Raw genomic sequence first — 18,451 nt, forward strand, 5'->3', positions numbered from 1 at the left:
AGCTCCGCGCGAAGAAAGCGCCGGTAACCCCGTCCGTTCTCCTCCCCAACCGTGGTGCCGACGGTGAAACACGTGCCTGCGTGGAAAACACCGGAGAGAGCTCACCGTCCACGCCAGGGGCACAAAGCCAAGGGCAACTACGCTGACATCGCGGCTTGCCCGCCATCGCGCCACGAGGGCGCGGGTAAGACCCTTCGGTCTAGTGGACCTGGCCGCTCATCCAGGTTCCATGCACATTTGGTCCACGGACATGTCTGCCACCCTTGCCTTTGAGGGTGGCTTTTTCCTTTGCTTTTGTGTAAATGCATGTGCTGGCGCCGTCTTGTAAGTAGAATTGTCTAAGTGTGCGTGTGGAATAAAGACACTTTATTCGGTTGTAATTTTTGCTTTCAATGCTTTAACTGTTATACGTGCATGATTTTCTGAGATACCATGTAGTTCAGTGAGTGATACCATGTATTTGTGTGAGTGATACCATGTAGTTCAGTGAGTGACACCATGTATTTAAGTGAGTGATACCATGTATTTGTGTGAGTGACACCATGTATTTGTCCTTTCCCTTGTTTGAAAGTTCCATCTTGCATCACGGAAGGAATTGGTAGAAGGGTGTAAGCACTCGGTAAATAATCACGTCCGTCGGGGCCGGCGATAACACCACTCAGTTATCACTGAAGCACAGAACGGAGCGCTTAACCGGTTCGTGTCCTCGGCCGGCCAGTGGTGAGGTACGATCGCCCGGTTAACTACTCACGCAGGTACTTAGGTAGGTCGAGTTTGGCGAACAACCCTATCCTGCGCGGGTGGCCGATTGGCACGATTGTGGTGTGGTCGAAAGACCCACCCGTGACTAGCTCCTGGCGGTAGTTCCAAGGAGGGTCACGACTGAATTGTCCATTCCAGTGGGCGAAGCGGTCGTGATTTGAGTGACGTGGCCGATCGCACGCCGGGCGGCCCGAAATTCGTATATATATATATATATATATATATATATATATATATATATATATATATATATATATATATATATATATATATATATATATGTTGTTGTGGATTTGGAAAGCTATCGCACTCAACATTCAGGTCTTTTAGCTCAGTAATTTCGGTAAGTACATGTTGCCAGTTAGGGTCCCGACCATAGTGTAATGGGTAATATAATGTTCCTGTGCTGTGAAGTTGTTTTAATAGTAGAAGTCAGGTTTTCTTTCCGTTATTTTTTACACCGCCGACCACACCTCATGCGCCCTCGCCAGCATTCACTTTATCCACCTGGCCAATCGCGGGGTTTGCCGCCCGTTTTGGGGAATGGGAGGAATGACGAGGGCGCATGCGCAGAAGGTCGTCCGGTGTGGAGAAGGCAGGGTTCGGGGAGGAGCCACACGGTGGCCCTCGATCAATCGGCGTGCGGGGTGACTGCGACTTAGCCAATCCGGGTCCAAGACGGGAGAGGGTGGAGTTGCGAGGAAGAGCCCCCCCCCGCCCCTTCGAAGCGGGGGAGATAAAAATATAGAGCAGTGTGTACGCAAAAAGGAGTTCAGGAGTTCGTTCTGTACTGCGATCTGCGAGTCCAGGAGTTCGTTCTGTACTGCAATCGGCGAGTAAAGGAGTTCGTTCTGTACTGCGATCAGCACGTCGAGGAGTTAGTTTTGTACTGCGATTGGCGCGTCGAGTTCAAGAGTTTGTTCTGTACTGCGATCGGCACGTTGAGAACGCGTTCTGTTCAGTGATCAGCACGGTCTGCGCGCGCTGAGGTACAACACATCTCAGTACATGACATTGCTGGTCGTCTGGCTGATCATCGTTTTCGTTATCAGGGAGGTCTGGAGCCTTCTCGTCTTGGTGATCGCCATCGTGGTCGTTGTTGAAGACAGGTCCAAGATAGACCCTGGCTTTCAGCTCGCCTGTCCCATCCGAGCTGAAAGTCACAGTAAAGGCAATAGCCACCATTTCTGTCTGGGTGTGCGTGTGTCTGTTTCTGGTGCCCGTCTCGAAAGTAGTGAATTATTTAAGTGCCTTTGCCTGCACATACTTGCATTCCTGATATTCGGTTTAAATCTGCTCTTGTGTGCTTCCCTCGTTCCCCATTATTGTAAAATAAAACCCCAATTGTTAAATGTACTCAGCTGGTTATGTCATTTCCTTCATTGGCTGAGCATGTCATGCGTGTGAGGGATTAGTCAGCCATTGCCAGGGTCACAAGATAATCAAGTCGGCGGAATTCGGCGATACCACCGCTCGGCTATGCACACGGAACGGGCCCACTTAAGCGGCTCACTCCCGCACGAGTTCCGCCGAGGGTGAAGTATCCCGGTAGCTGGATCACGTGGGTACATAGGAAAGTTGAAGTTGGCAATTAACCCTACCCCACGTGATCTCCCCATTGGCATATTTCATTCCAAAATAACCAGGACCCGTCGACGAGGACTTATCCGGGCCGGCGATCTGCAATTCCGGGCGATCGAGCCGAGGCGACGGGAAACCTCAACAATATATACATATATACATATACATATATATATATATATATATATATATATATATATATATATATATATATATATATATATATATATATATATATATTGCGGCGAGAGACCGGATTGCGGAGAGATAATGGTGGGTGGTTACACCTACTATTGGTCTGGTCGCTCTGATGGTTACCATACCCAAGGAGTTGCTGTAGCTGTGTCCAATAAGCTGACCCCAATGATAATTGAGGTAACACCGGTCAACGAGCGTATTATGAGATTAAGGATTCGTCACTCCTGAGGTGTCATTTCCCTGGTCTCTGTTTATGCTCCGACTGAGGCGAGTGATCTCACCGTGAAAGACACATTCTACGCCACGCTCGAGTCTGTGGTTGATCAGTGCCCCAGACGAGATACACTTCTAGTCTTGGGGGATTTCAATGCATCGACTGGAACTGATAGGGATGGTTATGAAGTGTGTGTTGGTCCCCATGGGTCAGGAACTATGAACCAGAATATCACTAAGTTCCTTGACTTTGCAAGAAGTCATGGACTTAGGGTGGCTGGTTCATGGTTTCAGCGCCCACAAGATCATCGCTGGACTTGGTATTCCAACGCTGGCGGTGCGGCAAAGGAGATTGACAATGTCCTCATTGACAGTCGTTGGAGGATGATCCAGAACTGCAGGGTCTACGGGAGTGCTCAGTTCCTCAATACTGACCACAAGCTTGTTGTAGCAACTCTAAAGCTGCACCTTAAATCCTGGAGAATGGTACCATCCCAGCCGAGGCTGGATGTTGGCAAGCTCAGGGATGAGAGAGTAGCTGAGGAGTTTGCGAACAGGCTGAGTGGACACTTGGGGGGTCTGGGTGCTTTGGGGGGTCCTGAAGAGTTGTGGAGTGCCTTCAAGACCACCGTCCTTGATGTTGCCGGTGGATGTCTTGGAACTCACCGCAGGGCAAAGAAGAATTTTGTCTCTCAAGGGACACTGATTACCATTGACCAGAGTCGCAGGGCCAGGCTGAATGGCAGAGCTGAGATGTTCAGGGAGCTGAGGCGTAAAACTGTACGTGCACTGAGGGTGGACAAGGAGGCCTATGTGCGAGGAATCTGTGAGGGAGTAGAGCATCACCTGTGGACAGGTGATTCTCGTCCCGCTTACAGGGGAATTCGCACATTGCGTTCATCCAAGCCCATTGCTCGGAGCACTGCAGTTAGAACAGAGAGTGGTAGGCTCTTGACAGAGGAGTCTGAAGTGAAGGCCCGCTGGGCCGGTTACTTTGAGCGGTTGTACCAGGCTGATCCCCCAGCTGTCGAGTTGGACGTCAAGGGTGTTACAATCCCTGTTGCTGACCCTCGAATCAACTGTGGTCCACCTTCGCTTGTGGAAACACGGGCTGCGGTGAACCGGTTGAAATGGGGTGAAGCTCCAGGGATCTGTGGCATCCATGCTGAACTTCTCAAGGCTGGTGGAAATGCTGCAATCGTGTCGTTGCATGCAGTTTTGTGCTCTGCCTGGAACACAGGCATCATCCCAACTGATTGGAAGGGGGGCCTTGTTGTTCCTCTTTGGAAAGGGAAGGGTGATCGCAAAGACTGCAACAACTACCGAGGGGTGACGCTGCTCTCAGTGCCGGGCAAGGTCTTTGCTCGGATAATTCTTGATAGGGTTCGCCACCATCTGCTTGAGCACCAGCGTCCAGAGCAGTCAGGCTTTACACCAAAGAGGTCAACGATTGACCGTATCCTTGCTCTTCGTGTCCTCACCGAACGCAGACGAGAGTTTCGGCAGGGGCTGCTTGCAGCCTATGTTGATCTCTGTAAAGCGTTCGACTCAGTGAATCGGGATGTCCTCTGGAGGATTCTTGGTCTTCGTGGGGTGCCACCAAAACTGATCGATCTGATGTCTGAACTCTACCCTGGTACTGAGAGTGCTGTGAAGTGTGGTGGTACCATCTCTGACTTATTTCCAATTGTTACTGGAGTTCGTCAGGGGTGTGTACTGGCCCCCACACTTTTCAGCACTTGTATGGACTGGATTTTAGGGAGGATGTCGGAGAGATCAAGCTGCGGTGAATCGTTTGGGAATGTCAAGATCTCGGACCTTGATTTTGCAGATGATGCAATCATCTTTGCGGAGACTTTAGATATCCTTTTGGGGGGTCCTCGAGGTGCTGAATGAAGAGTCGGAGCCGCTGGGATTTCGGGTTTCTTGGGTCAAAACTAAGATCCAGGCTTTCGGTGACATCTTGGATGCTGCTGTCCTGTCTGTGTCTGTTTGTGGTGAGGATGTTGAGGTCGTGGAGAGATTCACTTACCTTGGCAGTGATATTCATGTCTCTGCTGGCTGCGAGTCAGAGGTCAATAGACGTCTGGGTCGGGCCTGGGGAGTCATGGATTCACTGGATCATGGGGTGTGGCGCTGCCGGTACCTGTGCGGGAGGACGAAAGTCCGAGTCTTCAGGTCCTTGGTACTTCCAGTCTTGCCCTATGGAGGCGAGACTTGGACTCTGACCAAGGATCTAAGACGGAGACTTAATTCCTTTGGTACCAGGTCTCTTCGGAGAATCCTTGGCTATCGCTGGTCGGATTTTGTGTCCAACGAGCGGTTGCTGAGAGAGACTCGGATGAGATTTGTTACCTGCATAGTCCGTCAGCGTCAGTTGCGGCTGTATGGACATGAAGCTCGTTTTCCTGATGCTGATCCTGCTCACCAGATTCTCTCAGCGAGGGAGTCTCTTGAGTGGACGAGGCCAGTGGGCCGAACACGTGCCTCGTGGTTGCAGCAGGTTGACCATCATCTCAAGGAGATGGGGATGGGCCTGGCATCTGCCTGGGGGATGGCCAGACGGAGGCCCCTGGAGTACCGGTGGAAAGTGGACGCAGCGACGCGCTGTTCTGGCACATGCTCCCATACCTGATATATATACATAGATACAGTCATCCCCCGTTTCTCGCGGGGGTTACGTTCCAAACCTCCCCGCGCTCAGTGAAAATCTGCGATGAATGGACGCCGCCCCCCCCCAAAAAAAATAAAATAAATAAAATCGACTCGCCTGGTCTGGTCGGTTTGGCAGTGATTGGGTTTGAGGTGCCGGAGATCGACTAGTCTGGTCTGGTCGGTTTGGCAGTGATTGGGTTTGAGGTGCCGGAGATTGACTAGTCTGGTCTGGTCGGTTTTGAGGTGCCGGAGATCGACTCGTCTGGTCTGGTCGGTTTTGAGGTGCTGGGTATGAGCAGTGCTCGTCCAACGACGGCAAACCTTTTTCCTTCCCGAAGCATATATCGAGCACCTTTACCTTAACCATCTCCTGGAGCGTCCCAGGACCTTCCTCTGGTGCTTCGGTTCCTTGACAGAAGCCTTAGAAGGTGCAGGGCGTTTGGGCGGCATCGTGGGGTTTGGAGAAAAAAACGTAGAAAATATTCGAAGTTCACAAGCGATTAAATAATTTATTGCTTAAATAATTTATATTTTACATATTATTACCGCGATGTACCGGGGGAATCTGCAGAAAAAAATTAGTTACGTTCCAAGGGAAAACCCGCGATGAACCGGGGCGCGATAGGTGAACCGCGATGAAGCGGGGGTTGACTGTATACAGTGGGACCCGCTTAATAGAATCACGGTTAATCGAATCACCCGTATTATAGAATCAAAATCGTTGAGACCGATTCCATTGTATCTAAATGTACACAATTTTTCCCGTTTATTAGAATCAAAAACCCGCTTAATAGAATCAGCTGCTGGCCATCCACTTCGACAGTTCAGCGCCTACTGGCCGCACAGTTCCAACTTTTGCCACCAGGCGGCTGAAGTCACGCTAAAAATAACGCTATGCCACTACAGTGATTTCGGTAGTCATTGTACAGATAGGCAGACGGCTGACAGCTGACAGCTGCAGTCTAAGCACTAGGCGTGTCGTCATTTCCACGATGGACAGAAAGCGGACGGATCGTTCAAACATTGATAAAGCACAAATCCTGAGGGACGATGACGCTTTGCCCAGAATGAGCCAACGAGAAGCTGCAGACAAGTTGGAAATTAACCAGCCGATCCTATGCAAGATTCTGAAAGATCGAGAGGCCATTCTGAAAGGTCAAGTGGATTCGTCTTCTTCTCAGAAACGCAAGTGAAGCGGCAACGCACCCGATGTCGAATCAGCAATGGTCAAGTGGATTCAAACTTCTAGAGAAAAGGAAGCACCGCTTTCTGGACCTCTGATGCGGGAGAAAGCGGCTCAGTTCGCGGAAAAGTTCAACAACAAGAAGTTCAGTGCGACAAACGGCTGGATTGACCGGTTCAAGAAAAGACATGGAATCGTCCACAAGAAACTTCACGGAGAGGCAGCGGCGGCTGACGTAGGAGGGAAACAACAATGGCTGGACCACGTGTTTCCGGATCTCGTAGAAGGCTTCACGGCTGATGAGATCTGGAATGCTGACCAAACCGGGTTGTATTTTCGGGCCTTAACAGACGGAACGTTCCTCTTCAAGGGAGATCAGCACTGCGGTGGGAAAAAGCCAAAGGAAAGAATCACGGTGCTTTTTTGCTGCTCGATGACTGGTGCTAAGCGTCCTCCTTTCGGTATTGGTAAAAGCAAGAATCCACGGTGTTTCAAAGGCCTCAAAACAATTCCAGTTCGCTACAGAGCCAATTCCTCCGCATGGATGACAGGTTTCCTCTTCACTGAATGGCTCGATGAGTGGAATCGCGAGCTTCGGCGTCATGACCAGAAAGCGTTGCTTCTCATTGACAACTGTCCGGCACATCCCCAATCACTTCAACTGTCGAACATGACTGTGGCATTTCTCCCGCCGAACACAACCTCTGTTCTTCAACCGTTAGATCGGGAATTATCCGTTCATTCAAAGCTCATTACCGCCGTGCCATGCTACGAAAAGTGCTCAATGAGATTGACAACGAGGATGGAGCAATGACAGCGAGTGACTTGGCGAAAAAGATAACGATCCTCGACGCGATGCTGTTTACGGACGCAGCATGGAATGATGTGAAGACTACCGGCATAGTGAACTGCTGGCGCAAGGGAGGAATTTTCATCGGAGCGGCAAGCGAAGGCGAAAGGGTCGAGAGCAATGACGACGACGAGTTAGCCAACCCTCTTCAAATGGATCCCGACCAATGGCAGGACTTCGTCAACATGGACGCCACTCTCCAAACCACAGACGAAGCCATCGTTTCGGCAGTCCAACGTGAAATGGGAATTGCTACTGACGCAGACTATGACGCCGACACTAAAGTGGAGGAAGAGGAGGAAGAGGAGATCTCTGTCCTGACCATCAAGGAAATGATGTCTGCAGCCAAGACGATCAGGCTTGGTTTGCTATCACATGGGTTCAGTGACATGGCCTTCCTGCGCAAACTTGACAAGGAGGTCACCGCCATTGCCACAGACTCGTTAAAGCAGGCAACAATCGACAATTTTTTCATTACAGAGTAGGCGCATCGACAAACCTATGTTGTTTTGCTTTGAAAAGTACATATGTACTGTACGTGTAATTGTTTTATTTTCAGTAGTAAGTTACATTGTTTTGAGCAAGTGTGTCATATAAATCAAACTAAATGCTGAGTATCTGTCTCCGTATGTGTACTCGACATTTGATCCGCTTGATACTCCACAACTCTGGTGAACTCGGATATTAGAATCAAATTTGTCTGGCCCAAAGTGATTCTATTAAGCGGGTCCCACTGTATATATATATATATATATATATATATATATATATATATATATATATATATATATATATATATATATATATATATATATATATATATATATATATATATAGATATATATATATATATATCTATATAAATATATATATATATATATATATATAATAAATAAATAAATGAATAAATCAGTGAATCCCCTGTGAGAAGTAACAGACATCTTCCCAATGAATGTGAGAGATTCACACTTTACAAAGCCACTACTAGACTATGTGCATTGGTAACACGTGAGCAACTATGCGCTTGTGACAAATACAATAAATTTCAAAATGGAAAAACCTTCTCTGTACACTCCACTCTTCTTTCTCTCAGCTTACAGTGAGTGCAACAAGAAAAGGAGAGAAAAGGAAATATCAGTACATTTGCAACGAGTTGTTAAACGGTGCCCCCACCCCCAACCTTACTTTTTAAATTCGCAAGGACTGATGGTTCATGCATACAGTAAATAAAAGGACAAAAACAATAAATGACAATTGTGCACTTTGATATCCCAGGTAAGAGCTCCACAGTTGAAAGATCATTTTAACTCGACATCAATTACACTTGACTGGAATAACCTTATATTAACTATAACGTCACAATATTTGTAGTTACTGTAAAAGACAGTTGACTGCAGTGAGAATACAATTAATTACAGCATATACAAGGGCAAAACCAAAAGTCATGAGAATCAATTGGTTCCACAGGTTTGTGACAAATACAGGAGAACACGAGTTATTATCGACATCTATCAATCAATCCGAATCAAACATAAACACAGGATCAGTGCATTCACACCATTGATGTTCCCACGATCCATTGTGACAGAATGGCCGTCAACGACATATCGTTTCGCCAATGTGCAGCGATTGAATTCCCCATGAAAGAGAACAACTCAGCCGCAGATATATATACGACCGACTGAATCAGCTGTACGGAGAGGCCTGCACGGGCACCAGCAGTGTCAAAAAGTGGGTGAAATACTTCAAAGACAGAAGCACGGACATCACAAATCAGCCACACTTTGGTTGGCCGAGAAGCAACATGATTGAATGCAACAAGCAGAAAGTTCATGCGCTCAAAGTGAGAACCGAAGGGTGATGATTAGGCAGATTGCAACGCAGCTGGCATCAGACACCATGCCATACAGGAGAGGATCGCAACCTTGGGATATTGGAAGGTTTGTTCCCATTGGGTTCCCAGTTTGCTTTAAGAGAAACACAAAGACACACGCATTAATGCGTTATCACAGTTGCTTCAACGACATGTTGCTGAGGACGATAACTTCCTGCTCCGCATCATGACTGGTGATGAAAGCTGGCTCCACCATTTTGATCAAGAAAGCAAAGCAGGGAATGGCACCACTCCACATCTCCAAAAAAGAAGGCCAAAAGAGTACCATCCACCAGCAAAGTTATGAAAACTTTCTTCTGGGATTCTAAGGGATGCAAACCGGTGGATTTCCTGCCCAAAGGGGCCCAAACAATAAACATGGCTCTCGTTACATTCTGACGCTCAAGAAACTGAAACGTGCACTTCGGGAAAAGCAACTGATGAAGAAAAGCTGTCTTCTTTCAACATGACAACGATAGACCTCACACTGCACATTTGACATTGGAGGAAATCTCAAAGAATGGCTGGGAAGTGCACCCCCACCCTCATCATACAGTCCGAACCTGGCCTCCTCGGACTACCACCTGCTCAAACCCTTCAAAGATTATATGAGAGGCCAGCACAAGGAAAATGAAAGGGCAGTTCAGATAGCCATGCGAAGCTGGTTGCAAAGTGTTGGAACGGCGGGAGTTTTAAACTCGTGCAGCGCTGGCGGAAATGCGTGGATTGTTTTTGAGATTCTGTAGAAAAGTAATGTGGTATGTTCAGTTACTATTGACAATGTCAGTATTCTTCCATGTACCTTTGTTTTACTGTATAATAAACGTGCTCACGACTTCCAATACGGTATGCATATATTATACATGCAAGTGTTTCTCTGTCCAGCCACTAACGGTAAATTTTATAACACAATAAATAAATAGCATTCATCCATTTGTTTGGGTGATTGTCAGAGCATAATAAAACAAGGGCGAGAATTGCTTTGTAATATATTCCCTACCGGTCTGAGTGAATGTTCAGGAGATAAAAATTTGTTTGTGTTTAATGCATGCTCGAGCTGATACCGGAACGAAAAAGAAGAGGAAAAATAAACTATAATCAACCGTGTTTGGGTCTATTCTGCAAAATAAAAGGAAAAGCAATCTTCTTCTTCTTCTGTGTCTGATCGTCAGTCAATCAAGATGTAAACCCCACAGATCTCAACCATTCTCAGGACTACTGATCAAGCTGTGCAAGAGCATTCCAACTGGTCGATGGGACACTCTACCACCAAGTGTTCTGCAGTTTGGGATCTCCACAATAACAGCTTACACTCAGCCAGGTTCCACGTATACATGCAAGCCGTAAAGCGTCCAATGCCTGTATGAAGTCTGTTCAGGTGGCACCACTCCTTTCTTGGAAGTCTAACAGCTGGAGAGGTGGAAATGGGTGGCGGATTCTAGTCTGCCTTCAGGTTGACTCCTTTTCCACTCTGAGAGGAACAGACCGTTGTCTGCTCTCCAAGTTATCAGCCTCGATGCAAGACTGGGCTGCCCTGCTGAAAGGTTTCCGACTCTTGAGTCAGAGTTTGCAGTAGTTTGTGCATCTATTTGTAGAGGGGATGAACTTGTCAAAAGCTTTAAGTGTCGTATATCTGGTTGCTGCCTCTCGCCAGAGATGGTGAGGCAGGATGCAAGTGAGGTGAGGAAGATGATGGATGGGTGTTGGTCTCAGGCAGCCAGTGATGACTCAGACAGACATCCACTTTCCTTGTGTGCATGCTTCTACCCAAAAAGTACTCTGCTGGAGCATGCACCAATGCCAGTGTGGTGGAGCGAAGGGTTATGAACTCTGCTCCCAGTCATGGCCTACTAGTTTCCTTAGCAAGCTGACCCTCGCTGCCATTTTTCCAGCCATATCCTCAGTATAGTTGCGGAAAGTAAAGGCTCTGACCAACTTGATATGAAGGTCAGTCGGTGTCTTGGTAAAAGGAATTAAGAGCACCAATCAAATCAAATTTATAGTTGTCTATTGGCATTATTTTTGCTTAGGTGATAAGCTGAGCAGGTGGTATTCTGAACATTAAGACTGAGGTCACCATTAATGGTCATAATTGTGCATTGTGTAAATATCACACAACAAGGCATGCCCGACGCCCTGAAAAGTGTCACAGGTCTTTCGGATGGCCAAGTCATCTGCACAGGCCAGTTTTATACCAGGATTGTGTGGCAAGTCAGCTGTATGGAGGTTGAAAAGTTCAGTAGCAAGAACAGACCCTTGGGGTACACCATTCTTAAGGATCCTGGTCTGGCTGGATAGTACGTTTATCAGCACCCTAAAACGGAGGTTGGAGATCTCATTGATGAATTGTACTATATACCTGTCTTGAAGGGCATTATATAGCTTGAGAAGCAGGCCACTGCGCAATACTGTGTCATAGGCAGAAGAGAGATCAATCATGAGTGCACCACATTTCTTGATGGCCTCAAATGCATCAATATGTTCTGACAGCCAGCACTTTATCTTCTATGCTCCTGCGTTTCCTGAAATCTGTTTGTTCATCAGGGATAACTTGCTCAAGCAGTGGCTCCATTCTGTTCAGGATGACCCTTTCAAACAATTTGAACGGAATAGACGGGAGCGAGACTTTGCCTATTTTGTTTGTTTCTCGGCTTTGCCCATTTCATATTGAAATAACCCGATGTGCATACATGAAGTCAAAAAAAAATGTGTACAGCTGATATGCATATATAATAAAATTGTGGTTATATACCTGCGATCATTCCAATTGCACTGTGCCATGGATTAACACCCAGGCATGAAGCCTGCCGATCTGTACTGATTCATGCAATGGTGGCGTATGATATTATTGTGGTGAAGTCAAGCCAGCTGTCTAACCAATGGGTGTAAATCAGTGGGATGAATCAGGCCAGCTGAACACTAACCCATGTATAACATGATATTTTCTAAGTGTAAAAAAGGGCATAACTGAAAAATTGACAAAACTCCCTGAAACTCAAACTTTTTCTGTAACTTATCATAATAAAGCAATGTACTACCAAGTTTGTTGGATATGTTAAAGGGTATGGGAAAAAAAGTCTGAAAAAAAGAAAGACGTGGGACAGACAGACGGACAGAGAGCAGTGAAGCCGGGAGGGGACTAATAGATTGCATACGTGTTGTTGGCACCCAGGGTCAGGTCATGGGGTATATGCAAAAACAAAAATAAAATAATCCCTGGGGGAGGAGGGGAAAGATGACTTACAATTTTCACCTCTACACATGCCACAGTGCAAGTGGTTTACTAACCCCTGCTGTAGACGGGGGGGGGGGGTTATTAGCCCGATTTCCCTCACTACCTCTAACCCCCCTCACCCAAGATGCTCCCAAAGGGAGTGGGTGTTTCTAGTTCAATAAAGTCCACATCCATTAAACTATAAAGGTTACAAAACACAAATCACCATAACCTTTCATGGCTAATGGCTGAAGAGCGACTGCTTTTTGGTTATGGTGACCAATGTCTTGACCGTGGCGTAAAATCATGGACTCATGTCTCGTCTCAATGAGTCACAATCTTCTTCAAGGAGTCACCTCCATCCATCTGATAGCGTTCCACAAGCTCTGTTTCATTGTGTACACAGGAAGATTTTTAGTGATTTAAAAACAAAATAAAATAAAAAGGTGAGTAAAACTGCAGTGATGTGAAGCAAGACTATAGCAGTACTGTCGTTAACAAAAGTATAGACTGTAGTCGTATTGTACTTGAGTGAAGTAAAGTGTTGCCATTATACAAAGAGTATACCGAAGTAGAAAGTAAGCTCAACTAAATCTTTCCAATGTACCAGTGCATACATAACTAGTGGCATACGATCATACTGCAGTGCAGTACTTTTATAGTTTCCTCTCATACACAGGATGGTGAAAGATAGTACAACTCCAAAATGTACGTAGTGTGAAAGATAGCAACTGTAGTATTGCACATTATAGTTACTGTGGTGTGACTATTAGAATGCTCTTGCCTGGGATTCATCACAAGTATACAAGGACATCAGCAAACAATGGACAAACGAAGGAATTTATCAACTCAAAGTTGCTGCGTATGTTCACAGCCATAGGAAGCGAGATGTCACTGCTGTTTCACACGATGGCACTTCAGCAAAGGACCAACTCTCCAATAATCATTTTGCATGCAGCCTGTGACATCATTGCTGGGAGCATGGCTGTGCCGCTGATGCAGTGCCCCGTTTACAGGAAGCTGGTACTCATTTTGTTGACCTCGGAAGGATGACAGGCTGAGTTAACCCACCCCATGTTATTAACGGCATGATAGGGGCTTGAACGCGACTATAAGATCTTCGGCCTTCCATCTTAACCGTTAAGCCAACACCAAGTCTAATCTCTCTAATGTAGGGTCAACACTTGAAATGTAGATGAAGCCATGATAAAACCAAAGCACAAGGCCTGTTGCTCTCACACTGCAGGCAGGTTGGTGACTGGTTATTACTGTCTATCCTCCTGTCGAGCTCCCTCGACAGTCATCCCTACAACCCTCTACAACAACTCCACGATGCATGCTTCCGACCAGCAACCCCAACTTGTGACATTTTCAAAATCCAGGCTTATGTACACCTGAGTTCTTTTGTTCCTCTTTCACCTGTCTGTGGAACTGCCTTTCTGAAGCTGTTCAATCACCTTCTTCCCTCCAAGACCTCAAACAAGCAGCACACTGCCATCTCAAGTCTTCCTCCCAATCCTTACCCACAGTCTTTACTACTACCATTAACCCTACCCAGTGCAATGCTCTTACTTGCAGATTACTGCAGTTCCTCCTGTGTTCATTCCCTTGCTTATTATTTAAATATTGGCCCATTAAGCCTGATGTTGGCTTAATGGCTAGAGTGGTGGGCTTTGGATCCGAGGGTCCCGATGTTCAAATCCTGCTCAGCTGTTGAATTAATACCAGGGGGGGTTAAGTCAGCCTGTCATCCTTCCGAGGTCAGCAAAATGAGTGCCAGCTTGCTGGTACCCTGTGTCGGAGTGGCGACCCGTCCAGGATTGTGCCCAATAGCCAAGGAGACTGCTTAGGCAGCACAAACGCCCTGCACAGAGTATGGTCCCATTGGATGAATTGACACATTGCCACAAAGTCAGTTCATATATTCAATCACCAGCTTGCTCTTCTAAAGAAAAATAAAATCTCAACCACACCTCGCTTCCTGTCGCCGTGAAGATACTCATCACTTTCGGCTTATAAAAATTAATCAACTTGTTTGCCAACAGTTGTGAAAGAGATAAGTAATCCATGGTATGGACAAATCAACAAAAAGGCTTCAGGCAGTAGCTTCACAGGTATGAAAAAAAAAATCATTCAAAAAATGACGTCGCTGTTACCTTGACCTTTGACAAATATAGTCAAACAACATTGACAGCCTTACTTTTGTCCTTCATCCTCTGGTAAAGTTTGACAAAAATAGCTGAAAGCATTCACGAGTTATCACACTCACAGACAAACGTACGAACAAACGAGAGAGACCGACAAACGAAAAATTTCAATCTTTGCCAATAATAAAATGGGAAATATACCTGCAATCCCAACATCGTGATCCACCCACTCAGACAGAAATGCTTAACAGGTATCTTGTTAAAACTACGGCACCAATCATAACCTCCGCCTCCTCCATTGAACAAAATCCACACTCCTTGTCCCACCATTCTCCTCCCCACGTGTTTGGAGTCGCTCGTCCGTGGCCACGTGCACAAGCTGCAGAACTAGTGGGCGCCGAGTCACAATACCAGTTCCACGTGGCAGGAAATCTTTTCCAACGATGCTCTCAAGAACAGAGCTCTTTCCGCTACTCTGTACGACAACATGATCAGAGACACTCACACTCCAGAAATTGCCATGACATGGCTCACAGAGTTTTAAAAGAAAGGCATGCCTGAAATCAGATTCCAAATGTCATGTGAGATGATGGACCCCTTTAGTGCATTCCAGGAGGCCTGTACCTGACAGTGACTACAATAGGCATATTTATGTTATCACTGAATAAATTAGAGTATAATAATAATGACCGTTTTTACAGCCATTTTTCCCTGCTGTGCAGGGGTTGGGCTTTTTCTTGAGGCAATGTTTTATGGCCGGATGCCCTTCCTGACGCCAACCCTGGTCGCCTCTTACGACACACAGGGATATGGTACACCTATTCTAACCGGGGCATACACCGGGACCAGTACACTGGTACTCATTTCGCCGACCTCGGAAGGATGACAGGCTGAGTCAACCCCCTGGTGTTAATTCAGCAGCCAACAGGGCTTGAACTCAGGACCCTGGGATCCCAAGCCACCATCCTAACCACTAAGCCAACACCAGGCTTTGAATAAATTAGAGTATCTCATGACAAATTGAGACATTGCTATTGCAAACATACTACGAGGATCAGATTACCTCAATTATAACAAAATTTGCCCTCCTTTGCTCACCGTCAATGGCTTCAGCATGTGGAACTTGAGAGGCAGCAAAACAAAACTGGCAAACAACCCTGACGTGTCACCGATATGATGCAATGACGATTTACTTGAATTCAGATTTCAGAGCAAATAAATCTTTTTAAATGTTTATCCAAGAAGAGATACTTGCAATGCTGCCAAATTGCGCTATGAAAGTATGGTAAATGTCTGACGAGTCAAATCATTCCACGTACCAGTATGGTAAAGTATTTTTGTAAGACCTCACAAAAACATTATTATTGGAGTTTGGCAAGTGCAACAGTTATATAATTTAAGTGCTTTCTGGCCAACTGTTGCACCATTGTCAATTTGTTGCCTTTTAAGGGAAAGAGGAGGGGGTTGGAGTGGAGGTTTAGAGGAATCTGGAAAGAGGAGGGGGTGGGGTTGGAGGAATCTGGAAAGAGGAGGGGGTGGGGTTGGAGGAATCTGGAAAGAGGAGGGGTGGGATTGGAGGAATCTGGAAAGAGGAGGGGGTGGGGTTGGAGGAATCTGGAAAGAGGAGGGGGTGGGGTTGGAGGAATCTGGAAAGAGGAGGGGGTGGGGTTGGAGGAATCTGGAAAGAGGAGGGGGTGGGGTTGGAGGAATCTGGAAAGAGGAGGGGGTGGGGTTGGAGGAATCTGGAAAGAGGAGGGGGTGGGGTTGGAGGAATCTGGAAAGAGGAGGGGGTGGGGTTGGAGGAATCTGGAAAGAGGAGGGGTGGGGTTGGAGGAATCTGGAAAGAGGAGGGGTGGGGTTGGAGGAATCTGGAAAGAGGAGGGGTGGGGTTGGAGGAATCTGGAAAGAGGAGGGGGTGGGGTTGGAGGAATCTGGAAAGAGGAGGGGTGGGGTTGGAGGTATCTGGAAAGAGGAGGGGGTGGGGGTTGGAGGAATTTGGAAAGAGGAGGGGTGGGGGTTGGAGGAATCTGGAAAGAGGAGGGGTGGGGGTTGGAGGAATCTGGAAAGAGGAGGGGTGGGGGTTGGAGGAATCTGGAAAGAGGAGGGGTGGAGGTTGGAGGAATCTGGAAAGAGGAGGGGGAGGTTGGAGGAATCTGGAAAGAGAGGGGTGGGGGTTGGAGGAATCCGGAAAGAGAGGGGTGGGGGTTGGAGGAATCTGGAAAGAGGAGGGGTGGGGGTTGGAGGAATCTGGAAAGAGGAGGGGTGGGGGGTTGGAGGAATCTGGAAAGAGAGGGGTGGGGGGTTGGAGGAATCCGGAAAGAGAGGGGTGGGGGGTTGGAGGAATCCGGAAAGAGAGGGGTGGGGGGTTGGAGGAATCTGGAGGGCAGGCTGGGGAAAATGGAAGAAGTGGAAGTGGAGGTTGTGAGGACGAATGGAGGGCGATGTTACTCATTACAATCACTCTCTCCTTCAACCACCCCCATTACCCCCATTCCCACCACCTTCCTCAGTCTCTCCCGGTCTTACTTGAACTCCAACGACCACGATTTGCGGAAGCTGCAGTGTTTCCGCGCCCACGGTGTTAAACACATCCTGGAGCTTGTTGATGACTGGAATGAGAGCCTCCATGACGGCGAGAAAGGACGAAGAACAAACTGCAGCAGAAAAACAAATAAACAATCAAGTGAGTCAACAAAAACAGGAAAAACAATTAATATATCCAATCGAGATGACGAAAAAAAATATCTCAACGAGAGAAGAGTACAAACACCACGGGGCGGGTAACGTAGACCTTGTAAAATGGAGAAACAAGAAGAGCACAATTCGGGCCGCAGAGGACGCAGGTTGAAGACGGTGAGAGACGAAGAAATCCCGCGAAGAGGTCGAATGAAAGAGAGTTTCTGCGTCCGCGGCCTCTATCGGGAACATTCACTGCTCATTCAAGGAGGTCGCCATGGTCAAGACGCCATAACGTCATGACGCACGCACGCAGCATCACGTGTGTATTGGAGTGACGTCACGTGGTCACGAGGATTTTGAAGTGGTCACTGGTCAATTATACACGGAAGTCCCAATCTTTATTCGGTTTCTCGATTAGACATCGGTTTTCATCCTTTCACCTCAGTTTGTATTGTAATTTTTATTCTTGAATGTATTCGCTTCCTTTATTGGTTTTACCAATAATTGTGTGTATGTGATTGTTTAGTGGGAGGTAGCAAACGTTTGGAGCGGTGTATGTGCGAGATTGTCTGAGAGTTAATGTATTTGCCGCTGTGTGAAAAAACGGACAAGGTTCAAATATATATATTTTTTAATGTTTCTAATGTGTTTATGCCCGAAAAGGAGAAGAGCATAATTTAGCAGGAATACAAATCACCACAAAACATTAATTTAGCAAACACGACTGCACTTCAATAATGCAATCCCCGGTGAGAGAGCATTTCCCAATAAATATAACATCGTGACGTCGCATTAATCCAAGTAATGCTCCCTCTGGTTGTATCGGGTCAACATACCTTCTGGGTGGCTCTTAACGGGGGTCAATTGACCCCTCAGGGGTAAAAAAAGAAATCCCATGGTTGGGGGTAAATATACCAATGACAAAATAGTGCACTTTTTAAGCCTTTTACCGAAAATGTGTTTCACATGAATGTAATATATTGTTCTCTCTTGTTCACGGTTTATTATTGTACAACACCAGGATAATAAATAGTGGGCCTTCCAATCTTATGTTTTTTGCCAAAATTTCATCGGCGCACACGAGTTTAAATCGCTC

At 46.7% G+C, this 18,451-nt stretch overlaps 1 protein-coding gene across 4 annotated transcripts in view; it reads right to left on the bottom strand.

Moving 5' to 3' along the window:
• The window catches only part of DNM1L (dynamin 1 like), a 55,144-nt gene extending 37,453 nt beyond the window's left edge, over positions 1-17,691 (bottom strand). For 2 of the 4 annotated variants that reach the window (XM_085870293.1, XM_085870292.1), the window contains exons 1-4: positions 17,468-17,691; positions 17,203-17,330; positions 15,004-15,151; positions 8,503-8,535 (exon numbers count right to left, since the gene is read on the bottom strand). In XM_085870293.1, coding sequence (XP_085726419.1) covers positions 8,503-8,535; positions 15,004-15,151; positions 17,203-17,304 — 283 coding nt within the window. In that variant the 5' untranslated portion in view covers positions 17,305-17,330; positions 17,468-17,691. Of the gene's footprint in view, positions 1-8,502; positions 8,536-12,761; positions 12,784-15,003; positions 15,152-17,202; positions 17,331-17,467 lie in introns of those variants that run through there. The other 2 variants (XM_085870294.1, XM_085870295.1) reach the window with 2 other exon arrangements.
• Between the last annotated feature and the right edge of the window lie 760 nt (positions 17,692-18,451).

This window comes from Eptatretus burgeri, chromosome 2, assembly GCF_056783735.1.
Source record: "Eptatretus burgeri isolate ZD-2024b chromosome 2, Ebu_testis_v1, whole genome shotgun sequence".
In the NCBI taxonomy this organism is placed as follows: domain Eukaryota; kingdom Metazoa; phylum Chordata; class Myxini; order Myxiniformes; family Myxinidae; genus Eptatretus; species Eptatretus burgeri.